Below are 17,818 nucleotides of genomic sequence, written 5' to 3'. Positions count from 1 at the left end.
TGTTATGAATGGTGATCATAAAAACAGATTACTGTCCGTCACCAGGTATCAGGGGTATTAAATGGTGTTGCTCTTAAGGATCATTTTACTTTTCCCTGTGTCTCAAGTTTCAGTGGCCTGTTCACTTTTAGTCAAACAAACAGCATAAATTACATACGCTTAACACCACTTTCACACCATGTTGGTCAGAACATAATTACAAGTAGTCAATTGAGAAAAACCACTCACAGTGCAGCTGTTGTGTAATTCAAGAGTCGAAAATGTTGTATTTTTGACTGACAGACATGTTTCCCGCTTAGTGAAAAGAAGTAGAAAAGTGTCAACAAACTTAGCTGCAAAGCCACCACCACTGGTGTTGGAATAAAATCCAATATAAACCCTAATGTAGTTGATTCAGCTAATGTAAAATGAGATATACTTTGATATACAAAGAGCAGAATGAAACAAGAAATGTTGAGTTCTGTTCCAGAGGTAAGTCATTCATTAATGACTTTCATAACAAGGCAAATAACAACAACAAAAAAATCCAGACTTACAAAAGAGGATTTCTCAACAATATGTCTCGGTTACTCCAGCTAAGGAAAGGCAGGCGAGTCTCAAAGGCTCTACTGTGGCTAGAACTGCACTTCATTTGTACCTTTCGTCAACGTCTCTACCAAATGAATAAATGTAAAGAGTCCAGGGCGAGTCGCACATGTAAGAACTACAGGACAGAGAGGACTGAACACTACAGAGGATTTTAAAAAGCAGAGTTTACATCAAGAAAGTCGGAAAAGGGACTTGAGAAGAAAGCGTTGACATAAAAAACAAAGTGTGAACTAATCTTGCAGGCCCTGGTCAGTCCATGCAGCTTTTCTAACCTCTAGCTGTGATTTGTTTCTGTCTGACATTACAAATATAACACAAATACATAGCTGGCATTTTGATTTCTGTCTACCTCGCTGGTTGTGCTGTTGCCTCGTGATTCAGTCTTTTTCGGCCCTGCTATCAGCTGGCTCGAGCTTCAGTTCATGCTCCAGAGGAACAATCTGTGGCACCCTGCCATTTCATTATGCTTGGTTGCATGCAACCTGTAATGTAAGAATACAACATTTGCCTGTTCACAGGTAAGTTTGGCTTATTTGTTGTTTTTAGTGTAAATGAAAGAAAATCAAGATTACCCATTTGCATGTTCTGCTTCTGTCTATGAGTGGAAAGGCTGTGAAAAGCATTCACATCGATTAAGTATTTATCAGCTTTCTGGTGCCCTCAGGGCCTATCAATAAACTGCTACTATTGAAAAGCGTCCAAATGAACAGCTGATTGCATCTCAGGAAATGTTGTTTATTCTTTATTTTTTTGTCCAAAATGAAGTATTTTTTTCAGTTCTAACTATGTGAAGCACATGGCCTTTGGAAGTTAAACCAATGGCTTACTCTCACTGATAAACATGATTTATATGGGTATTCCAACCACATATTCCAACCACAAAGCCTTTTGATCAGTGAGAAAAACATATGTGTGCGTACACGAGTGAGAGATCTGTAAGGCCATCATCACTGAAATTGTTTGTTTGAGGAGGGTTGGTGCTGGACCTCCTGGATGATAGCTTGACGCACAAGCTCACGAGGAAGGCTCCAGTGTGCCAAAGTCAACAAGCGTAGACAGACCAGCGTTAATTACTGAAGAAGAATGGTACCCCTGTCCTCTACAAGACACAATAACACCAAATGATCCGACAAAGGGGCTTTTCACAGACTGTCGCAGGCTGCAAAAGCAAGGAGAAAAAAAAAATGGATATATGCACTGAGGTCACTGAGTGGAACACTCAGTGCCAGGTAGTCTGTTAATGGGCTGTCTGTGCATATGCCTTAAAATGTAAGAAGTAAGAATAAAAGTAATTTAAATAATTTATATGATGATAATTTAAATAATAAGAATTTCCCCATATTTGATGTCAAAATAAGCACGAGGCATGAAAACAAGAATCATATGTCTTAAATATGAGCTTTAACAGAACGGGCTATCTCCCTTTCTCCACAGCAAAATCTCTTCTGTACTCCTGGAGAGTGAAACCTCACACAGATCACATGTCCAAAACAGGAATTTCTGCATCACTACCTTACAGCAGACCTGAATGAAACTGCTTTTGCTGTGGGTCTGACAGCTATTGTTTGCTAATGTGTAGAGCACGTGTGTGGTGTATAAGCTGAGGAGTGTTTCAGGGGTGATTATGATGCAGTGGGCTATAAGCTGTGTCAGAGCTTTGACATGGATGCAGGAGGCAGCTATTGAAATCCAGTGGAGGGAGCAGAAGGGGAGTGACCTGAGAGAAATTGCAAACAATCAAGACAGCAACATTAAGAGCTATGTTGCCTCAGCAGAGCTATATTTGCATGTGTATCATGTATAATTTATGTGGTGAATAAGAGTGGTTTAAAAGATGTTTAATTATCTTTGTTCGGATATCTACTGCAGTCATTTTTGCTTGTTTGTTTATTTGTTACTACTAACATACTAATATTTGATAAATGGCACTAAATATAAAATACAGCTTTTGGGAATGTTATTACTTTTGCAGGTATTTGGTCACAAATCAATTTGTTGGACAAATTAGCGTACGTTTAGGACTATTTAGCAAATGTTAGCATTCAAACTCACTAAGCTACAATGGTGAACATGGTAAACATTGTAGTGCACATGCTAAACATCAGCATGACGGCATTGTCATTGTTGTCATGGTAGCATTCTGACATTTAGCTCAAAGCTTCTCGTAGGCCTGTACTGCACTTCTTACATTATTCACAGTTGTTGCTTTACCAGTCTGATATCCCAACAGAAAATGAAATTATACCTATACACAATCAATGTAGTTGTAAATATTCACTTTGTGCTTGGCAAATTCAATCAAACAGAATACACAAATGTAAATGGAAATAAAAGCCTGGAAAGGGTTGCTGGTGAGTTGGTGTTGTTTGGAGACTCTTTGTTAAGACAAGGTTAGATTCAACAGATGTTCTCCAGAGCACACAGCATCGCACGTGGAGATGCAGGCAGTGTGAGAGGTCTTTGAGGGGACAGTTTATGAAAACATTTGTATGAAAAGTAAATTCACGCATGAGCAACCATGAGAAGAAAAAACAGTGACTGCACTGCTGAAGAGACCACTGTGGGTATGAAATGAAGCATTTCAAGTATGGCATGTGCAATGCTTTCAGTCAGAGACAGGCTTTTGTTTTTAAAAGCATGGGATTTGTTTTGTCCCACAGTGTCAGGTTTAATCTTGCTTTGGAGACGCACATCTCACCATCAAAGGACAACTTGTGATCCTGACCTTGAAGTCCACATGGACAATGATTTGTATTGTCTGAGGGGCATTTTGCCAGGGGACATTTGATTTCAATTAGGTCTGTTAGATAGACATTATTAAATGACAAGATTAACAGAATTGAATGTTTGATCTCCACTTTGATGGAAAGGTTAGGGTTTGGCTCCTTGAAGCTTGCATTCCTGCCATTATTGACACTTTCAATAATGTGGACTAGTTTGAGTAATAGTGAAAAGATGCAACATAAATACCTCAGCTTGCTAACTTATGCAAACAGAGTGACTCATTACATCCTGTCACACAGGATGTAATGAGTCACGCTTTTCTGTCAGTCTGCACAGAAGAAGTGTGATTCCTCAAAATGTAACTAAGTATTAAAGGAGGCTGAAATCCCCTGTGAGTTGACCTTTTGCACCCACATTTGATTAAAGAGCACCAGAAGCACACGTGAAAGAGGTCAAAGATGCCCGTGCCTCTTTCTTAGTAAACTGAACATGCAGTGACACATGCCCGATAAGTCACCTGTTTTTAGTAAACACTGATAACTCCTGAAGACAAAACAATGGCATTAAAGGGTGCTATTCATATTTGTATTTCTTACTGATAGCAGGAAATACGCGCCACAGGAAAATACTTGCACCTTTGCAGCATCAGTGTCGACACTGTAACACAGGGTCAGCTAACAGCTAATTTTGATGAAAATGCACACACACTTACAGAGGTTAAAAAACATATGTGGACTGTGACTGTTGATGGTTAAAACAAACTAATGGCATCATAAAAAAAACATGCAGTGGTGTGTGTGTGTGCGCGCGAGAGGGCAGCACTTATGTCATTTCCAGGAAAGAGAAGTTGTGCCTGTGAGGCTGATTTGTGCTGAATGTGGTTTGGCTCACGTTCAACTCAGTCAACATTTCTCAACTCTCCTGGACATAATAACCTGATTTTATGAGGTTAATCGTTTTCTGGTAAATGAAAACCAGCAAATGATCTGCATAGATTGCAGCTTTGCGTCACAAACTACCGTCACCACCTGACCCCACATCAGGGCCTACATGAACGACGAAATCACACATTCCTACTCTTAAATATGAAAAGTTAAATTCTTTAGCAATAAAACAGACATTTGCTTATTTAATTAAACTCAATCTTTTAACCATGACAATCTTATGTATTATCCAGTATTGCAGTTTTCTGACTTCATGACTCCTGTTACGAACTTAAGAGAAAAATTAAGGGCAAATTCAACGTAGCATTATCTTGAAATTGCGACCACAGTGGAAGCTGTTCAAGAAAGATAATGTAGCCTTGCTTTAAGTCGAGTCAGACATTCTGACTGAGTTTATATAATTGTGTCTGCTTTGCCCACACTCATGAAATACAACAACTGTAACAGGCAAGTGAGACAGATATTCAAATGGCACCAGGTAGAGACATTTGGTTATGAAAACAGCGAGCTGAGGAGCAGAGTGGGCCGTGCGGTTTTGTTGTAAGTGTGCATCAAAATATTGTGTGACCTTTCAGTGAGACATTTTGCATGCAGTTTGCATTCCTTTAACGTTTCAGACAGTGGGAGGGTGGGATGTGTCTTTCTACTGAGGTTGATGTTTGGTATTTACACTCACCCACACAGATTTTTTTATTCCATGCAATGCTGTGAAATATGTCCAACATTTGAAACATGTTCTATACATACACACACACACACACACACACACACACACACACACACACACACACACACACACACACACACACACACACACACACACACACACAGTTCTTCTTATGATCTCAGCCCCACAGCTTGCCTGCCTAATTATTGGGGGCAGGTTGCTTTGCTCTTCCACATAGCAGTCAGTTTCAATTCACGAATCTTGATTCTTTTAACTGGATTACCCCCAACCTGCAGGAGAGACTTACAACCACAGACCCCGTTAACTTTGACTCCCACCTGTGTTCTCTGATACTGTACTAATGGCCTGGACTGTGTTTTTCTCCTCATCTTGTGATGATTTGTATGGATGCGTGCGTGCGTGCGTGCGTGCGTGCGTGCGTGCGTGCGTGCGTGCGTGTGTGTGTGCTGCATGTTGTCTGTGTCAGCCTGTCTCCTGGTTCTCATGCAGCTCTTTTCCTCGTCCTTTGGTAACACTCACCCCTCCTTTATTTTTCTGCCTGTCTTGCCTGTTCTTTTCTGCATCAAACTTCCCCCTCTGAGGAATGGTGTCGCCACCCTCTTTTCTGTCCCACCTGCTTTGTGCAGAGTAGAAAGAGATTTTCTTGTACTTTCTGTGCTTTAACCTGCAATATGAGACAAGCCAGCAAAAAGCCTTTATACTTTTTTGTAGAAGAATCTGAAAAACACAGAGGTAATCTATAAAGTAAGGCTACAATTACAGGCCCATTCTGTGATTATTTGCAGATAGATAGATAGATAGATAGATAGATAGATAGATAGATAGATAGATAGATAGATAGATAGATAGATAGATAGATAGATAGATAGATAGATAGATAGATAGATAGATAGATAGATAGATAGATTAGTAAGTAAATTAGAATAGTAAGAATACAGAATACAGAAAACAGAATACAATGATTCAAGGAGCATAGAATATATTAGAAAATTGTATATCTGTCAGTAGATTAGTATAGAATTTAATAATAGTTATAATAATTTAATATAGTGGAACAAAACAAATATGTCTATGAATATATGTGTTTGAGCTGCTTTTAGTTTAGACTAGAGTAGAGCAAAGCAGAATAGAATAGAATAGAATAGAATAGAATAGAATAGGGTTGACTCATTAAATTACAAAAACAATCTAACTGACGATCACCAGTTGCTTCCTGTTTCTGTTTCTGTTGAAGCCGCGTGCGCAGCCGGGCTGTGGAGTGAGAGCGAGGCAGGCCGCGAGCAGCAGCCCGGCAGAGGGAAACATCACGTGGTGACACATCTCTACGACTGACGTCATCGTCCCCATCTCTAAGCAACCCCTCCATCAGCACACGCGTCACCGTGAGCCCGAGCCGCGCGGTTGCTCGGCAACCCGTGCCTTGCGCTCGGGTCCGGCCTTGCCTTGCACCCAGCTCGGAGCTCTGACGCGGGTGTGACGTTAATAAGGTGGGTATCAATTTGTTATGGTGGCGGAGGGAGGGAGGGAGGGAGGAGGAGGAGGTGGAGTTCCCCATGTGAGTGCCGAAGCCCTGTGCTCTGCATTCCGGCGGAGCGCACAGGCACACACCGGCCGCAGCGCAGTCCCGGGCCGAAAGACTTGTTGTATAAACTCAAACTGAAGACGGGAGGAAAAAGTTGCCCCGCGCGTGTTTTCTGAAGTTTCTCCTCTCTGTTTGTGTAGTTAATACGTCGCTCTGGTCGTGGGATGTTTTACGTTTCCTCTAAGAGCTGTCTGAACTGTGAGAAAAAGTCGTTTATGTCCGCATTTTAAGGTAAGACGGCACTCCTCTCTCGATTAGACTCGTATTTTACTGCCTCATATCTTGACGATTATTTTGTCATTTGCTTTTCCAGGCCAAAGCTGTCTTTCGGTGTTAGTCTCACCTCTTTCACTTTCTATTTTTTCAAAAACAGAGTATTTACATTTTGTAATTTAATTATGACGCCGCGTTAAGAAAATGTAATTAGTTATTAAAATCTGAATATGTATTTGTAAACTTCCAATTTTTTTATTTTTTTTATTTTTATTTTTTATTTTTTTGGTAATATATCACTGGAACGGATTGTAAAGTTAGTAAACCTGTATTGTGCCCCCGTACAGTTTTCACTCTGCTGCATCATATATTTATTATGTATTATATATTTAAAGAATCTGGAAAGTAAATAGAATATAGTATAATGTAAATATGAAAAGTATATGTGTGAATATTGAGTAAAATGAAATGCAATGGATGAGACAGCTGTGTTTGTCTCTGCAGGTACTAGCCTTAAACTTTCCAAACGGTGTAACTCCAGACTGTTGCTGCACCATGGTGATCATGACCGAGAACAGCCGGGGGGCTCAGTCCAGCCCTGCCCAGGGAAGGCCCCTGCAGGTCGGCTTCTACGAGATCATCCGCACCCTGGGGAAGGGCAACTTTGCAGTAGTGAAACTGGCTAAACATAAAGTAACCAAAACACAGGTCAGCAGCTCTCTTCCTAATTGTGTGACTACTTGCAGTTTTGTGAAGATGCATAATCTTTGAAATTAGCATTTTTATCCAATTTAACATTTGCCTTTGGTTTTCCAGGTGGCCATTAAAATCATTGACAAGACCCGACTGAATCCCTCCAACCTGGAGAAGATTTACAGAGAGGTGCAGATTATGAAGCTGCTAAACCACCCCCACATCATTAAACTCTACCAGGTGTGTATTATCCTTATCTCTCTGCAGCCTTGCTGTTGCATGTGTTTGTATGGGTGCAGAATGGTATGTGTGTGTGTGTGTTTGTAGCAGTGTGTTATTCAGCCTGTATTACATCTTCGCTGTGCAGCCTGGTCTGTGTGAGCTCCATGTGCAGGGAGCCAGTCTGAACGCATGCATGAATCTGGGAGTAAAATGCGACGGTGTGGAAAACGGGGACAAATATATGTCCCTAAATAACAATGTGGTGCTGCAGAGCATTGTTGCCTCATTATTGTTGACATGCCAATGCAGCAGTGCCAGTATGTGTGGCAAAAATACAGGGCATTTGTTACCTAAGTGGTTTGTACTGGCTTGTGGCGAGCTGCTGACTCTCAGAGCGCACTGAATCATAAGTACAGCACAGCAGCATTAGTGCAATCCCTTTTGACCTCCCTCTATGTGCGTCTGTGTGTGTTTGTGCTGGACAGAGAGGGAATGAGAATAATCTTGTGTACCAGTCAGTGCTGGGAACAATGCATTTCTAAGATGTTTTCACTTGCATAAAGGTTGAAGTGTAGAGATATGGAGGGCAGTCAGGAGAACAGTCAGTAGAGTCCTGTTCAAGACACGTCCACAGGTCTGAACCTTAAGCCCAATTAGCATCTGTTAAAGCCAAGTGCAATGTGTCTGCGCGTCACGTGAAGGCCACCTCACAAAGCGCTGCTTTACTCCTAATCAAATTGAAGACTTAGTGGAAAGAATCCGCTTTTTTACCCTCAGCTGGCCTTGCGAGCGCCGTGGCACGCGTCTGGCAGCAAACACACAAACACACACCCACGCAAACAAACTCACAATGCCCTTTCTTTTTTTCATTCTGGACTTTTTCTGCCTTTTGTTTAGCTCTGTATTGTTTTGCTACTTTTGAGGATTAGTTCATGTCCGGTTTTAAGCAGCTGAGCTGTGTTTACTGTGAAATTATGTTTCGAGTGCAGGAATAGGAGCATGACATTATTCCTTGAAAACCCCAACAGCCATCATTCAGAGTAGAGCTGGGTGCTTGACAGAAAACTATTTTGATAATCATTTAACACATTTTTCTAGTAAAAATGCCAAATCATTTTAATATATAGTAGCACAAGACTGACAGGGTTTACAGCCTTGTTAGAACAAACAGCTGTGGAAATATTTAATGCTACACGTAGCAATATGCCTCAGTACGGGTCTTTTTTTCACAATATGATAATTGAGAGAAATTTGATGGACTGGATTATTGTCACCTCGTCCCTTTTAAAGGTGCTATCACAGCTCTGACGTCAAACATGGATGACCTCTGTCTGTATCCTGCATATGATGTGTCCTTGTTCATTTTTCTGTGCCCTTGGGTTGTCTGAGGTGATGCTAGTCAGATGGTTGGTACTCAGTGATGGTAATCAATCCTCTCACCACTGCAGCCCCGCTTCCCCTCTTTCCTGTACAAAGGGAGGGTAGTAGCATAATAGCGTCAGTTTTCAAGGGGCTCTATATTAAAGGACTCTCCCTTTCTCTTTGTCTCGGCCTCTCTTTAACCTTGTATTAATCACATGCTCCTCTTATCCTCCTAAAACTTGCTCTCCCACTGCTGATCTGCTATGCTGCGGAGACCAAATTTGATTAAACCTACAGATATGTATTTTAGTGTTTCCTCAAGTTTCTAAAGACACCAAATATGTCAGGCTGAATTGTTGGAAATGTGTATAAACTGCTGCATCTAAAATATTTGATGCATTTGATGGAGAGATGCAGAAATGAAAACATGGAGTCTTGGGTTTGAATATATCTAAATAAAAGGGAAAATGTGCATGTTAAGGGGTTAATCTTTCTGGGATGTTTGAGGGCCCTTGACGTTCAGTGCCCGTTCTTCAGAGCCGTGACGTCAGCTGCACCTCAAGGTGACAGAGCACCAGAGAGCTGCCCTATCTCACAGATAAAGACTACTCCCCCCTTGCAGGCATCTGTGTATTGAATGGTTCTTTGCTTGGTTTTCTAAAGGGACTGGTGGCTGAAAGGACTTAAGCTCCCCAGTTCACTGGAATTTAGTGGCATTTAATTCAAAGTTGGCCGGCAGCATTGTTCAGACACGGCTTTGTCATCTGACGAAAATTGCTTTGTTGTGCAACCTTTCTGCTCAACTGCCCTGTCCTCGAGGGCTCTCCTGGGAAATGTAAGCTTTCTGTGAGCTCCAGAAAAGGATTGGGAATTGCGTTCTTCCGGCCAGGCATTGAGTGATTGCTCTTATGGTCTTTGATACACTAGGTGGGCCCCATGTGAACAGCCCATGTGAATCTGTCCGTCTGTTTCCTAGAAATGAAGAGATAGGGGTAGCTTGAAACTCAACACTGGTGTCAGCCTCAGCTGAGACATGTCCAACCATTTGATATTAACTTGCCTGTGTGTGAATGTTATGAATGTTTATGCCTTTAGGGTTTTTGTTTATGTGTATAAAAGGGCTTTTATGATATAAGTAAGGGTGATATGAACATAAAACAATCAAACGATATGACAGAATACGAGCACAACTTGGCGATGCTGTGCTGAGCCAGTCTAGTTTGTCTGCTTGCTTTAGAGCAGTTGAGCCCTCCGCTAACTCAACCAGGTGCTTCTGCTTGAGGTAGTAAAATAAGTTTGCTGTTACACTCTTCTTCTACCTTTTGCATATTATTGTGGATTGTTACTGATCTTTTGTGACCAAATCCTTTTCCACATTGCTGGAGTCACTCCCCTGTCACTGTGACTTTCACTTTGACTTGACGTCATGACGTTGTTCAGTCAGAATATTGCCATGAATATGTTGATATTGTCATGAATGATGTGATATGACACACCCTTATTATAAATGCATGACATACATAACAGGGCATATCATGGAAAGCCAGGGTGTTTATTGTTTTATGTGAGTGTGGAACAAGTTCATGGATGAGAGTATGTATGTAAGTATAAGAAGGGGATTTCTGTGGTTAGGAACTGTCTCATGCCCAGAGACGCCTGGAGCAGACTGCACTGACGGCTTTGTTAGAAAATGTCTTCCTTGTCATCGCCAGCTGCCAATGACCCAGTTGTTTCAAGCTCTGTGTTTTTTCTCCCTTTTCTTTCTCTTAGGTCATGGAGACCAAAGACATGCTGTACATTGTGACAGAGTATGCAAAGAACGGAGAGATGTTTGGTGAGTTCAGCTTTCTAGGATTTTTTTTCCATTGAAAAAAAAAAGTCGGCTAAACGTGTTGATTGTGACACTCTGATATATAGAACGCCACAAACATGTTGTCTCAAATATGGAGCTGGACAGAAATATCATTTCTCCCTCCAGACCACCTGACCTCAAATGGCCGTATGAGTGAAGATGAGGCACGAAAGAAGTTTTGGCAGATTCTTACAGCCGTGGACTACTGCCATCGACACCACATCGTTCACCGTGACCTAAAAACCGAGAACCTGTTGCTGGATGCCAATATGAATATCAAACTGGCTGGTAGGTCTGCCATTAACAGTTCACTGTTAGCATGGTTACTGGTTTGCTGGCATGATGTGATATAGAGTGTTACTTCTATCAGAAATCACTGTTTGAAACTGATATCATCTGTTTGTGTCTCCTTGCTGTTTCTGTACTTCATTTTCGCCTGAAGAAAGTATTCACAGCATTTGGGATTCTTAAACCAGTCTAATTAAACCATTGTTGTGCTGCCTCTGTGCTAATTAAGTGTGAATAATTTAATCATTTTACCAAGGCTAATATAAACCAGACGAAATCACTTTAGCACACAAACAGACACTTGTGCATAGATATATATTACAGTCAGACAAGACAACTAGTCTTTTGTGTGAGAGAGAGATGAGATGTGTAATGTGGGCTTGATAAGATCTGGTCTATGATGAGGATAAACTGCATAAGGCACCGTCGTTAAAGGAAGGCAATACATTTGCATTCCAGCACCCTGAGCTCCTCACGCTGGAATGCAGAGAAAACAAAAAAGCTTGTATAACAAAATTGTATCTCTGCTCATGTCTTGCAGACTTTGGATTTGGAAACTTCTACAACGCAGGGGAGCCTCTGTCTACATGGTGTGGCAGTCCGCCTTATGCTGCCCCTGAAGTGTTTGAAGGGAAAGAGTATGAGGGGCCTCAGCTGGACATTTGGGTAAGCTTATACAAGGAAAATATGGACACAATTATTCACTCATTTTTTCTTATGCTAATATTTGTGTTATTTTCTTCACAGAGCCTTGGTGTGGTGCTTTATGTTCTTGTCTGCGGCTCTCTTCCATTTGATGGACCCAGTCTTCCTGCACTCAGACAGAGAGTCACTGAGGGACGATTCAGAATCCCTTTCTTCATGTCCCAAGGTACAATGAATTACTGGTAATTACTAATTTCGTCTGAATCCAAAGTGCTCAGCATCGAAGACTTATTCCTTGTTTACATTCTCCAGACTGTGAAAACCTGATCCGTAAGATGCTGGTAGTGGACCCAGCCAGGAGAATCAGCGTGGCCCAGATCAAGCAGCACCGCTGGATGCTGGAAGACCCAACAGCACCTCACCAAACTCTCAGCCATTCCCTGACAGAGTACAACTCAAACCTGGGGGACTACAGTGAACCTGTGCTGGGCATCATGAACACACTGGGTATCGACCGCCAGAGGACCATCGAGGTGACTGACAACACAAAACAGTTTGGAGTTGTTGCACCTGTCAGATGTGAACAGGTTAAATACAGCAAAAATACACAGTTTACAGTTTCCAGAGGTAGGGTTGTGAGTCAGTCAGCCAAATTTCAGGTTATAGGGAGAAATAGTGTTTTGAAAGCAGACAGTTGTTTCTCTGTCGCTTCCAAATAGATTATACAGGGGCAGCAAGGCCAAACACACAGTTATACCTGGTATTCATTCAGAGAAACAGAGGGGAAGAGAAGGAAAAGCTATACAGAGAGGAAGAGATGGATGTAAGCTGGCACTAAGAGGCAGAGAAGGAAAACAATGCAGCAAACCCACTAATCTGCTGTCTGCCATCTTCCTCAGTCTCTGCAGAGCAGCAGTTACAACCACTTCTCTGCTATCTACTACCTGCTGCTGGAGAGAGTGAGAGAGCATCGTGCCCAGCAGCTGAGCCGCCAGTGTGGAACCTGGACCCAAAGACCCAGGAGCACCTCCGACTCCACCGGCCCAGAGGTGAGCAGTCCAGCTGGATGCATTGTGCTTGCAGTTGGAGTCCTGATCTAACCTGCAGCTTGTGCTTGAAATCTAAAATGCTGTGTGCTTTCTGCTTGCTTTTAGGTGATCATGGAGTCCACAGACAGCTTTAGAACCACAGCATTTTCAATTCCAGCCAAAAGCACTCCTCCAGTGTACTCGGAGAAGGAGTATGACCAAGGTGGATTGTTCCAGGTAAGCATATTTTGATAAAATCTGACAGCATTCATCAGCTCAGAGGTTAGGGGACTACACCTGCCACCCTGATGCGTATCTACTAATAGACCAGAGGCAAATACTGCTATCCATGTGTCATCTGTCAATCAGTGGCTAACAGCCAATCTCCGTCTTTCAGCGTGTGGTGTTTCCAGTGGAGGCCAGCCTGAACAGGCTGCTCTGGAACCGCTCCATTTCACCCAACAGCCTGCTGGAGACGAGCATCAGCGAAGAGGTGCGGCCCAGGGACCTAGAGGAGGAGGAGGCAACGCAAACTCTCGGCCCTCTGCTCCCTCCCACCACTACTTCCCGCAGACACACTCTGGCTGAGGTGTCGGCCCGTTTCCACCAGTGCAACCCTCCATGTTAGTATGCCATAAATGTAAAATAGCACATCCGTGAAGCAGCTCTCTGTCTGTTGATGTACAGAGTCTAATTTGTTCCCTGTTCTGTTTCTGTAGGTATTGTGGTAAGTCCCTCAGATGGTGCCTCTTCTGATAGCTGTCTGAAGTCCTCATCTAGTCCGGCCCCCAGTTTGCAGGCTGCTATGGGTGAGATGTCAACACTTCTGGCCTCAGGGGCTGAAGGTGGAGCTCTGCTGCCCGCTGGAGCTCCCCTAGCCCTCTCCTCCCACCTCCTGCCCCAGGCCCAGGGCAGCCTGCCTGCTGCCAGCTTCCAGGAGGGTCGCAGAGCCTCTGACACCTCCCTCACTCAAGGTACAGGGGCTTGACCTTGAAATCAAGTGTCCACTGGTTATCAGTGGTTATCATTTTTCTCATGTCTGATGTGTCACATTATGTGATCAAAGGAGTATTGTGTAACACTTTCCCATTCCTTTCCACAGGCCTGAAAGCTTTCCGCCAGCAGCTGAGGAAAAACACACGCACTAAAGGGCTTCTGGGATTAAATAAGATCAAGGGTCTAACGAGGCAGGTTGTTCCTCCACCCTCCTGTAACCGCGGCAGCCGAGGGTCACTGGGTCCAGCTCTTTCTGAGCACCGCAGCATGCTGGAGGAGGTGCTGCACCAGCAAAGGTGAGCCACACTATTATTGAAAGCACACTGTTAGTAATGGCCACATATTAGATCATGTAGATCAGAAGATTTCACAGAGTTTGTTGGATTTTGTCTGAGGCGGGCGCAGTGTCAGAGTCTGATTCTCTGTCTCTGTCTTCCAGGATGCTACAGATCCAGCACCAATCCCAGCCTCAGGTCCAAGCCCCTCAGGCAGGACCTACCCAGAATACCCTGCTTTTTCTGTCCCAGCAGCAGTCACCCTCTCCTCCGCCTACTACCGTGTTTGCTTCCTCTTCAATCTTTGACACCCCCACCAACTCTGCCCTGCCTCCTCAGCAAGCTTCAGTGGGTCTACAGCACGGCCCCTGGCAACAAACCCTCGAGACTTCCTCTTCTGGCTGCTCCTCATCCACCTCATCCTGCTACTCCTCTACTCTGTCCCCTGTGGCCTCCGCTGCTTACCTTCTGGAAGCTCGTCTGCACATCAGCCAGCAAACCCACCCTTACCCCCACACCAGCCTCCAACAGCAGCCCCAGTCTGCAGCACAGGGCACCTTCCCCATCATGTCCAAACCAGTGGTGTGGAGCATGGGCTCGGCCTCCAGTGAAGACCCTGACATGCAGGAGTTGGGTCTGGCTGCACAGCAGCAGCTCAGTAGCTGTGTGATGGTGAAGTAATACATCAGCCATTGAGACCAGCGATTGTTCTCTCCATCGAAGATGCTCGCAGCAAAAATATTGGCTTCATATTGAGCTGAGAAGAAAAGAGAGTAGATGTGGGGAGAAAGAACAAAAAGCAGATGCAAGCGACACATTTACACCTTTTAATCAACAACATGCGGAACACATGTGAGACTGTGTTCACACGTGTGTGTTGTGTTTGCTTTCAATATCATATAAGCTAAAGACAAAGCAATAACCAAACTCTGGACAAGGTGTTAGACCCGTATCAGACAGCCAGAGAAGCAATAACAGACTGAAAGACTCTCATCCAGCTCCTCCATGTACTCATTGGATGAAATGAGAGCTGATGTTAGCAATTATGTCTCACGTGTTGTTTTGAATACAGGAATGCCCTTCCTCGTATTTTTTTTAGTCACTTTTTGTGTCATTTCCTGTTCTTGATATTTTTCACTTGACTGGACAGAAGACCAAAATTCTTTCTTTTTTCATTTCTCCCACTTTGTTCGCCTTTCTGAAGAGACGTTTCTCTGTAGCAGTGCAATGGACATGCAGTATAGTGCCCTAAGCTTACAAACGTTCACTGAAGGAACTGATTTGTATTTAAACTGTGACATTTTTTTCTGTGCAAGATTATTATAGCTACGCAAATGCTGCTTTTACCTCAAGCTGCAAAAAGACTGCTACATCCTCATCAGCCAAAACTGAGGGAAGATAGTGTCTCGCTGATATAGCAAAGCACAACAGGTACATCAGTCAGCTTGGTAGCACCTTACAGATGTGGGTACATTGATCCGTATTCCCCTTGTGTGATAAGCACCTTCTTGTTAGATGCTTTTACTACCTCCTCAGGCAAGAAACAGAAAAACATCAATCCCAGAATGTCAAAGGAATGACGATTTTCACATGGACAGAACAAAGACTGTGGGAACAGTGCAATATTTCACATTGAAATACAAAGGAAAGATGAGGCTCTGCATAGGATGATCAAAATGTACATGCATATTTGCCTGAGGTTTTTTTTTCTTTTTGCTATTACTTTTAATTTTGTTTGTTTGCTGTGCTAGCTAGCTGACTAGAACAGGTACTAGTCATGTAACATAATAAGATCATACTGTAGAGAAACTGAGAGAAAGACTCATTTCAAAATGCTGTTTCTTCACACAGCATGCTTGCAGTTCCTTAGCTGAAGAAGGCAAGAAGGAAGAATTTGGGTTTTACCAAAGAGTGATCAGCACAAGAGACGGGTGATCTACCACAAATACACTACTGACTTTTCACTTTGAATGCTGTCTCAAAATGTAGCATGGTGGTTAGCTTGCATTTCCACATGATCTCCTTAGCTTCTGCTGTGAGAAAACTCCAGCTGCCACCAAATCCTAATGCTACACTTGTTGTTAATATCTACTATCAGGACCATGGTGGTATTCATTTTTGTACTTTTTTAGAAAAGAAGAAGAAAAAAGAAAACAAAAAAAGATCAGAAAATAGCAATACCATGTTGTGCTGGAAGTTGAACTTTCTTCAGTTGTCCTTAAGTGGCTAGAAATAAGTAGAAATGACCTGCAACAAGCTGATGTATTTCTGCAGTCTCTTCAGACAACTTATTAGAAAACTGCAAGAGATGTATGATATTGTAACCTTAGCTAGTTCTCTCATATCTGTGAAGCATCTTGTAGAAGAGCAGTGTTTTTCCAAACCAAATTCTGCGTTGGAAACATGCAGTGTTAATATTTCTATCCAATAATTTTTGGTTGATTGCACTCACTACCAACACTTGTGCCTTTATCTGAACAAACCCATGATCAGAGGTCTCCACGTCTGATCACTACACTGAAGAAAGAAAGATGAATGGCTCAGTTACTGGCCCCTTTTTTACCCTCTCTGACCTCTCTGCTCTGAATCTGACCTTTGAACTTGCTTTGGAACCAGAAGCAAAAACTGCACTTTATTCATATTTCTTATGACTCGTTTTTTTTGTTTCTCATGATGGAAAACTTCACAAAACTATTGAAACACTAAGACTATTGATGCAAATCTGTAAGAGGACCCCTTTTTGATAAACTTTGGATAATAAGAAGTATTTCATTTTCATTTATTTTTTCCTGATTTGTTACTTGACTGTGTGAACATGTGCATGTCTGTGTGTGTGTGTGTGTGTGTGTGTGTGTGTGTGTGTGTGTGTGTGTGTGTGTGTGGGTGGAAGGAGAAAGAGAAAGAGAAAGTAGAGAGAATGTAAGTTCAAGAAAGATTGTTTATTTATGTGGCTATTTATTGAAATAAAGTTCACTTCCTAAACTGTCGGCTGTTTGAATTTCTTTAATTTTGACTCACATGTATATATATATATATATAATTGCAATAAACATGAAGCCAGTCAATAGTATGTCTGTAATAGTGATTAGGAATTAATAATTGTCAGTGTTACTGGTAATCATCAGTAACAATAAAGACTGCTGGTAATAATGCCACAAACTTCATTATGCATTCCCAAATGCTGATTTATTTAACATATAATCATGTGATAGTTGTTTGGTTAAGTTGCAGGGTTGTATTATCTTCTCCAGATTTTATACTGCATATAAAAAATGGCCAGTCTTAAAGAAAGTCCGAATACGGATGATAGAGGAGCAGAAAATACTGCCAATGACTGTCAGTACTTTGCTGAACAAAACACTGCTCATTGCACCTCATCCTCTTTCACTAACTGATGACAAGGCAGACTGATGATGCACTGGCACCCTGTGATAATACTATGATGCACAGAGATGATGCATTGGGCCCGATTACCCTCCTGCTGGCCGGTTATTCATAAAACTGAGAACGGACAGGTGTCTGACGTCTGACAGGAAAGGCTACGTGGGAGTCAAGTGACGCAACGGCAAGATGAGAAGCCAAACTATCTGTGAGCCAAGTGAACTCAGCTGCTCGCTGCCTGCTCATTATCTGTGGCTAGATGATAGAAAGAAGTGAATCTCCATTCAAACTCCTGCTGGACTGAACAGACTTACAAATGTGTTGATCTACTGCTCAG

General features: G+C 42.5%; 1 protein-coding gene across 1 annotated transcript; it reads left to right on the top strand.

Moving 5' to 3' along the window:
- Positions 1-6,518: 6,518 nt before the first annotated feature.
- On the top strand, positions 6,519-16,232 carry sik1 (salt-inducible kinase 1). Its single transcript, XM_070975982.1, has 14 exons — positions 6,519-6,757; positions 7,244-7,447; positions 7,556-7,672; positions 10,787-10,850; positions 10,995-11,156; positions 11,698-11,822; positions 11,904-12,027; positions 12,114-12,334; positions 12,701-12,850; positions 12,956-13,066; positions 13,227-13,452; positions 13,549-13,803; positions 13,932-14,121; positions 14,265-16,232. Exons 2-14 carry the CDS (start codon positions 7,295-7,297, stop codon positions 14,779-14,781), a joined length of 2,415 nt encoding a protein of 804 aa, XP_070832083.1. The 5' UTR covers positions 6,519-6,757; positions 7,244-7,294; the 3' UTR covers positions 14,782-16,232.
- The last annotated feature ends 1,586 nt before the right edge of the window (positions 16,233-17,818 follow it).

The sequence above is a fragment of the Chaetodon trifascialis genome, chromosome 12, assembly GCF_039877785.1.
Source record: "Chaetodon trifascialis isolate fChaTrf1 chromosome 12, fChaTrf1.hap1, whole genome shotgun sequence".
Taxonomy (NCBI): domain Eukaryota; kingdom Metazoa; phylum Chordata; class Actinopteri; order Chaetodontiformes; family Chaetodontidae; genus Chaetodon; species Chaetodon trifascialis.
The sequence above is the reverse complement of the archived record's forward strand: the minus strand, read 5'-3'. Positions and strand labels throughout refer to the sequence as shown.